The sequence below is a fragment of the Lontra canadensis genome, unplaced genomic scaffold, assembly GCF_010015895.1.
Source record: "Lontra canadensis isolate GAN:19392208 unplaced genomic scaffold, GSC_riverotter_1.0 scaffold43, whole genome shotgun sequence".
Taxonomy (NCBI): domain Eukaryota; kingdom Metazoa; phylum Chordata; class Mammalia; order Carnivora; family Mustelidae; genus Lontra; species Lontra canadensis.
Genome location: NW_022631037.1, coordinates 4,804,008 through 4,812,466, shown reverse-complemented (window position 1 = coordinate 4,812,466; position 8,459 = coordinate 4,804,008). Strand labels below are relative to the sequence as shown.

At 44.3% G+C, this 8,459-nt stretch overlaps 1 protein-coding gene across 1 annotated transcript in view; it reads left to right on the top strand.

The window, feature by feature from the left end:
• The first annotated feature begins 3,327 nt into the window (after positions 1–3,327).
• Positions 3,328–8,459, top strand: part of SCPEP1 (serine carboxypeptidase 1) — a 31,796-nt gene continuing 26,664 nt past the window's right edge. Inside the window, exons 1-2 of the mRNA XM_032872000.1 lie at positions 3,328–3,428; positions 6,653–6,801. Coding sequence (XP_032727891.1) covers positions 3,356–3,428; positions 6,653–6,801 — 222 coding nt within the window. The 5' untranslated portion in view covers positions 3,328–3,355. The remainder of the gene's footprint in view (positions 3,429–6,652; positions 6,802–8,459) is intronic.

Genomic DNA, 8,459 nt, shown 5'->3' with positions numbered 1-8,459 from the left:
GCTCTCTGCTCAGTGGGGTGCTCGGTAGGGAAACTGCTTCCCTCCCTCTCTCTGCCTGCCTCTCTGCCTACTTGTGATCTCTGTCTGTCAAATAAATAAATAAAATCTTTAAAAAGAAAAAAAAAAAAAAGAAAGTGTTCGGGTACTCTTCAGGACTGATTTGCCCACAGTCCTCGAAAGTTACCTAAGTAGCAGGTGGTTTTTAAGTACTTGCCTGCCTATTCTTGTTTCCTTCCTGGAGATAGGTGAAATGCCACCATTCCTTTTACTGTGGAAACCTAGAGTGATGATAAAGGATTGATTCCAAACTGTAAATCTAAGAGTCAGATCTAGTCCTAGATGTGAACCAATTAAATCTGATCAGATCTAATCTAAGACTCAGAACCAAGGTATTAACATTATTTTAATAAGACTGGATGGTAGGTACCCAATTCTGTGTGTTTATCTGCATTTTACAATGTTCATGACTTCAAAAATTTATAGAAAGTACTTATTATTCTTTTGTTGAATGATCCTTTAAAAACTTCCAAAGGGTCATTTGACAACATTTGTCTAAATCATAAATTCATGTACCTTTTTTTTTTCATGTACTCTTTGACTTAGCAATTCCATATCTAGGCATTTATCCTAGAGATAGACTAATACAATGAGCAGAGACTCCTGTACAATGTTTCCCGAAACACTGTAAAAGCAAATAACAAGAAACAAAGTAAATATCCATCTACAGATTTAATTGAATAAAATTAGTGTACATCAAATGGTTGTATAGAATTCTACTGTATCAAAAGTTATGCAATTAAATCCCCATTTACTTAGTTCCAAATATACCTCGGTGGAAATGTGCCTAGGATATAATGAGAGAAAAGAGAACACGCAGAGCTGCATATGTTTTATGCTTTTATGTGCTTTCCTTTTTAAAATTAAGCTTTTGGGGGGGCGGCACCTGGGTGGCTCAGTCAGTTGAATGTCTGACTCTTGATCTCAGCTCAGGTGTTAATCTCAGGGCCATGATTTTGAGCCCCACACTGAGGAGGAGCCTACTTAAATAAATAGAGTGGCTTGGTCTGTTAAGAGTCTGCCTTGGGCTCAGGTCAGGATCCCAGAGTTCTGGGATCAAGTCCTGCATCAGGCTCCTTGCTCAGCGGGGAGCCTGTTTCTCTCTCTGAGGGCTGCTCCCCCTGCTTGTGCATTCTGTCTCTTTCTTTCTATGACAAATAAATAAATAAATAGTTAATAAATAAATAAAAATTAAGTTTTTTTAAAGTATGAGATAATTATAGATCACATGCCGTTGTGGAAAATAATGGAGAGATCTCGTGTACCTTTCACCCAATTTCCCCCAGTGATAACTAGAATGTTGACATGAATATAGCCAAGACACAGAACAGTTCCATTATCACAGTGATCTTCCCTGTTGCTGTTAGAGCCACCACTATGCTTTCCATTTCTGTGATTTTGTCATTTCAAGAATGTTACATGAGTGAAATCATGAAGTATGTAAACTTTTGGTATTGGCTTTTCTTCTCCTCAGCATAACTCTCTGGAGACTCATTCAGGTTGTTGTATATCCATAGTTTGCTCCTTATTATTGCTGAACAGTATCCCGTGGCATGGGTGAGCCCCCGTTCGTTTAACCATTTGCATCGAAGACCTGTTGGCCGTGTTCAAGGCCATTTGGGTTGTTTCCAGTTTGGGGTTATTACAAATAAAGCTGCTATAAACATTCATTGACAGGTTTTTATGTAAACGTTAAGACTTTATTTCCCTGGGATAAATGCCCAGGAGTGCAATTGCATGGGTCATATGATAGTTGCATGTTTATTTTATTTTTTTAAGATCTTATTTATTTGAGAGAGAGCACAAGCGGGGGTGGGGGCAGAGGGAAAAGGAGAAGCAGTCTCTCCACTGAGCAGGGGAGCCTGATGCAGGGCTTGATCGCACGACCCTGAGGTCATGACCTGAGCTGAAGGCAGCTGCTTTACCGACTGAGCCACCCAGTCACTCCTGTGTGTATATTTTTCAAATGTTTCCTTTAGAAGAGGCTTATCCCCAGTACCCTCATTATGGCATTTAACACATTCCAGGACCAACCCAAGCTAAAGCTTGCGAAAACCTGGTTGCCTAATTCTTTTCTCTGGCCCAAATCTCAGTGCCCTTGCCCTTCACTGGCACGACTCTTTTCACAAGGTTGCTGATAAAAACATCTGTCCATTTATGAGAGTCAGGAGGAGAGGGATACAGAGGGGGACAGAAAAAGGAGTTGTCACATGGACTTTGTTTTTCAGTTTCGTTTTCTGTCATGAGCACTTTTTGAAATACAATATTTAGCAATAACCTGTCCTTGTATTATCTTGTGTCCTAGTTCTATGAGGTGAGTTATTTAGTATATTCTAAGGGGGAAAAAATGACCTTTATAGACACACACACACACACACACACACCCCTCTACCATTCATTTCCTACCTTCCCCTACCCAAAACTAGAATTCCATCTAGGAATGACTGTTGTGGGGGCACCTGGTCTGTTAAGCCTCTGCCTTCAGCTCAGGGCATGATCCCAGGGTCCTGGGATAGAGCCCAACGGTAGGCTCTCTGCTCAGCAGGGAGTCTGCTTCTCCCCCTCCCCACTGCTTGTGCTCTCTCTCTCTCTCTCAAATAAAATATTAAAAAAATAAATAAAATGACTGTTCCGAAGACAATGTTAACACAGAATTATGTGAATGACAAATTACCAACCCAGAAAAAAAAACAATAAAACTTTTTTTCATTGTACTTACAAAGGTGAAGACTAGAGAAAAATATATAACGCCAACAATGGTTTTGCAGGAACTAAAAATTTTAGTAATTTCCAACATGTCTATGATATATGTAATTTTATAGTTAAAATACTTTTAAAGCTAAATCTGTGAAAAATGGAATCGCAGTGTTCTACGACCAGGTGGTTCAGGCTTCATCTGCCTGGATGTCATGCAGTAGCTTCCGAAATGCCAGGCGTATTTTTGGGGAAGGAAGGGATGAGCCGGGCAGGAAAGACGGTTCTCGTGGTTATTTCTCCGTAGCGTTTCAGTTCCGTCGCACGACCCAAGTCAGACAAACGCATTAAACGCAGCAACTTCTCTGATCCATCCCCAAAGCCGCAGAGGAGGACGTGGTGGGGCAGATACAACACCCCGAGCGCTGCCACTCGGCTTCCGGGGAGCCAGACCAGCAAAGCAGATTCGGGATACTAGCGGCCGCCCAGGCCCCGCCTCCGGATCGCCGGCCCCGCCCCCGGCCCGGCCCGGCCCCACCCACCGCCGTCACGTGGTGGGGCGCGGGTTCCAGCCTGCGGCTGGTGAGGCGGTGGGGTATTCGCCATGGAGCTGGCACCCCGGACATCTCCCTTGTCTCTGCTGCTGCTGCTCCTGCTGCATCTGGGTTCGAGCACCGGTAGGTTCGGGCAAAATTTGCATCAGCGACAGGCGCCTCCTCCTCTCTCCAAGGATGAGCGTCTATTAGTGGGTTTGTGCTTTTGAAAGCAAATCTGTTTTCCCCAGTTTCCACCTTGCGTAATTACACTGCTTTAGAACCTCGCTTTCTTTCTTTCTTTTCTTTCCTTTTCTTCTTCTTCTTCTTCTTCTTCTTCTAAGTGCCAAGTGCTTTTTCTACCCCTTTCTGGCTATGCGTGGTCTAGTTCTCCTCTCTTTCCTACCCCGAGGTAGAAAGAGTTGTGCAAAATACATGACTGGGGAAACTGCTGATCAATGAGGTTTCCACGATCCCAAGACCACCTCCCTTTTCTTGCGGTGATTGGCTGCTAAGTGGGGTTAATGAGGACTTTTTATTTTGAGCGGAAACGTGTGGGGCGAAGGACCCAGAAATACCAACTCCGCCACAAATGGGACGTTTCATTGAGATGAGGTCTGTCTCTCTCTCTCCTGATCAGAACGGAGCATAGTATCTCCCCTCACTGCGATCCTTTTGAACAAAAACAAACTCGCGTTAAATAGGATGACTTGCAGATCGATTTTTAGCCTTTCAGCAAAGTGTTCCGTGGTCTGATTCAAGATCTGAGAATTCGAACTGGCCACACACTGGCCTTGTGATCTTACGCAGAGTGCTTAAGAGTTCTCGTCTTAACCTTGTGTAAACTCGGGATCATCTGGCCCTTCAGTTTGTCTGGGAAATGTCAAACACGTTGCCCCCACTCCCCAGCCCCACTTTAACAGCAGTCACTGCCAGGGAAGGGAGGAGGGCCATCGGTTAAGTGAAAAGGGACCTGAACCATATCTGTCATTTTCCAGGAGACTGTAATCTTAGGTCACTTGTACAGACAATCTTCAACCACATCTATGATCTAGCCACTCTGTTTTGCTCCGCAAGCCACTTTCTGATTTTCTTAATCTACATCCTTCTCGCTTCTCACTTCTCCTGTCTCCTCTACTCCCTTCTCTTCTTTTTGAGACCAGTTCTTGTACTTATCCTTGTCATGGGGGCTTGAAATTTAAGAAAAGAGGAAGTAGAAGGCAGGAAACTCCCCTCATGGAGGATCGCCTCTCATCATCTTTGTATGGCAGCCTTTTACCCAGACGGGTACTTGAGAAAAAGAACAGTAACTCAAGAGTTGTTACTTTAGCAAAGGTGACGTAGAAAATGTATTGAACCTATTTTTTCCGGATACATATTTTGCAGATGCTACAGAGTTAACTAGGGAAAATTGGAGATGTGGGATTAAAGGATATATATATAGCTTTTGATCTGTGGAATATCTTTCTTTTGATATTTGCAAACCCAAGCTGCCTTCCCCCAAAGTGATGCCAGTGTGCACTCTTTCCAGCAGTGATGAGGATTTGCTCTCCTGTCTCCTTGCCATTGGGCACCTGTCATTATTTTTTTAATCTGTCACATAAGCAAAGTTTTTTGTGTGTGACCTCATATTGGTTTGATTTTCATAACTGAGTATTAGTGATGTTAGCTCTTTCTCACATACTTATCAGACATTCACATTTACTTTTCATAAATTATTTCTTCAGAGCCTTCACCCATTTGACTATTAGGATCTTCCTTTTTGAAATTGATCCACACGAGTAAGAAAAATCACCCTTTTTTGTATTTGTTGCATATCATTATTGTATGCCTTTTAATTTTATTTCTGATGTACATAAATTTTGTTGTACAGAAAATATAACAAGTCTCTGTCCTCAACTCTGTTGATCTTTTCCTTTATAGTCTCTGGGGTATGCTTACATCACTTCCCCTTCCAGAGATTAAGAAAAATTCAATTTTATATATGTATTTTAAAGATTTTATTTATTTATTTGAGAGAGAGTGAGTGAAAGAGAGAACACAAGCAGGGGGAGCAGCAGGCAAAGGGAAAAGCAGGCTTCCCACTGAGCAAAGAGCCTAATGGGCTTGATCCCAGGACCCTGAGATATGACCTGAGCTGAAGGCAGATGCTTAACGATTGAGCCACCCAGGCATCCTCAATTATATTTTTATAGTATTTTTAATATCTAAATTTTAAAATTGAAATACTTGATTCACTTGAAATGTATTTTGATTTATAGTGTCAAGTAGGGACCTGCATTTTATTTCTCCTTCACAAAAGCTAATACTTGCCCCAGCCTAAGATAGTGAATATTGGTCCCTCTCATCTGGGATACCTCTTTAATCATATATTAAATGAGATATAAAGGCCAGCATTTTGCATTTTGCAATTTTCCTTTTTTTCCAGAAATGTGAATCTCTCTTTCTAAAACAGAATTATAAAAGTGTTTCATGCTGGGGCACCTGGGTGGTTCAGTGGGTTAAAGCCTCTGCCTTGGGCTCAGGTCATGATCCTGGTGTCCTGGGATTGAACCCCACATTGGGCTCTCTGCTCAGCGGGGAGTCCGCTTCCTCCTCTCTCTCTCTCTGCCTGCCTCTCTGCCTACTTGTGATCTCTCTCTGTCAAATAAATAAATAAAATCTTTTTTTAAAAAAGTGTTTCATGCTTACTGTTAAACATCTGAATATTACAGGGCGTGCAGAGGAAAAAGTGAAAGCCTCCAGCCTCCTATGTCACTATTAAGTTTGGTTTGCCTTTTTTTTTTTTTTTAAGATTTATTTATTTATGGGGTGCCTGGGTGGCTCAGTGGGTGAAAGCCTCTGCCTTCGGCTCAGGTCATGATCTCAGGGTCCTAGGATCGAGCCCCACATGGGGCTCTCTGCTCAGCAGGGAGCCTGCTTCCTCCTCTCTCTCTGCCTGCCTCTCTGCCTACTTGTGATCTCTGTCTGTTAAATAAATAAATAAAATCTTTAAAAAAAAAAAGATTTTATTTATTTATTAGAGAGAGAGAGAGAGAGTGGGTGGGAGGGGCAGAAGGAGAGAATCTCAAGCTGACTCTGTGCTCAGCCTGGAGCCTGAAGCGGGGCTTGAACTCACAACCCTGAGATCAGGACCTGAGCTGAGATCTAGTATGAGATGCTTAACTGACTGAGCCACCCAGGCCCTCCTGGTTTGCTTTATCCTAAATGAAGTGCTTTTCCTTATCTCTACAGTATATTAGAGTGACTAAAGTGCCTAAAAATAGAAACCAAATCATCTCCAGTTTATCATGGCCATCTCCGTGGGCTTAGAATTTACCTGGACATTACACATTCTTCAGGAAGATCACGTTGTGCTTCTGTTTCAGGAGTGGCCGCGGACCAGCCCTCAGAGGAGGGAAAGGAAGTATGGAATTATGTGACTGTTCGCAAGGATGCCTACATGTTCTGGTGGCTCTATTATGCCACTAACCCCTGCAAGAACTTCTCAGAACTGCCCCTGGTCATGTGGCTTCAGGTAACAGTGGCTGGGCTGCCTGGTCAGCTTTCCCCACCTGCCACTTTGCTTGCTCTTAAGGACTCACAGCTCAGCGGTAAAGGACTGATCTGATCCAGTGGCCAGTTGGGGGTTGCCAAGGCTTGGGGCTTCGGTGTCCTACTGAGGCAGGCAAAGGCCATGGTATACCAAGGGGGCCAGATCAGAGAGTGAGGGGTTCCAGCCTTTGCAGGGGTGTTCCTATATTAAGCCCAGTCAGTGGCAGGATGCCTTTGTGGAAGCTCTAAATTCACATTCAACTCTGTGCTGACAGAAATGTTTTCAGAGGTTCCCAAGCAAAGGTTGAGGTACCCTGAGCAGCCCTCCCTCTCCCTCTTCTCCCAGTCCTTCCTTAACCCTATCTCCTTGCCTGCAGAAAAGCTGATCTTGAAAGGACTCAGCCTTGTGTAGCTTAGTATTAAATGTTGCACCCTATCCTTCTCCCTGAGTGTGTTTGCCTTTTAATCTTCTTTTTGTAAGATTTTATTTATTTATTCTTGAGAGACAGAAAGAGAGAGAGAGGCAGAGGGAGAAGCAGGCTCCCCAAGGAGCAGGGAGCCCGATGCGGGACTCGATCCCAGCACCCCGGGATCATGACCTGAGCCGAAGGCAGATGCTTTACCATGTGAGCCACCCAGGCACCCTGCCTTTTGATCTCGAGCTCTGATTATAGGATGGAAGGCAGGGAGCTGGTTGAAGGGCATTTGGGGGCAGGCAGAGGATCGTTTCTTGCCCTCCTACAATACCTGTCCGGAGGTGGCCCACGACCACCTGGAGGACCAGGGTCTAGGGAGGGGTGGAGGAACGCGTTCCCGCTTCAGCCTCTGGAAACTGGACGTATGGCCTGGATGGGGCTCCAGGTTGCTCATGGGTAAAGAAGGTGTCCTGCTGCTCCTCTCCATGGGGTGCAGATGTCACTTTCTCCCAAAATGTTAGTATTCACAAGCACCCTGCTGGTGCCCTAGCCTTGGCCTCCTCAGCTAGCCCCTGCAGACGTTTCTGGTGAGATAGAGCTCAGAAATTTGGTTTCTATTTTTAGGCACTTTAGTCACTCTAATATACTGTAGAGATAAGGAAAAGCACTTCATTTAGGATAAAGCAAACCAGGAGGGCCCTTTCTCTTGTAGCATTATCACAACTGTCTCCTTGGGGGCTGGAGGTGAGGCCCAGCCTGAGGGTAGAGATAGGAAGATGTCTGAGGAAAGATCCCATGTGTGTTTCCCAGGAACTTCTGTCCACCCCGGGCTGCAAGGGTGGGGGGGGTGAGGATGCGGCCCACTTCCGTTTTCTGAGCTTTGGTTTTTTAGTCTGAGGAATTTTGAGGGTGTTGAACTTTTTTATTAATCAGCAGGACTTTTTCTACCCTCAAGTGAAAGCTGATGTACGGAGCCAGAGCAGAAAGCAGAAGTGCTGGCCTGTAGGCCTGGTGCTCCCCTTTGTCACGAGCTGCCCTGAGGCACTTTCTGGGCTCTCAGGAATGTAAAAATTCTTCTGTTTCAGAAGCTGCAAACCTTCCCTTTGGTTGATTGTAGAGTGAGGTGGTTGTTCTATATGAATTACTCGCCAGGATTTCTTTAAAGGTTTATTTATTTATTTGGGGGGACAGGGTAGGGAGAAGGAGAGAATCCCAAGCTGACTCC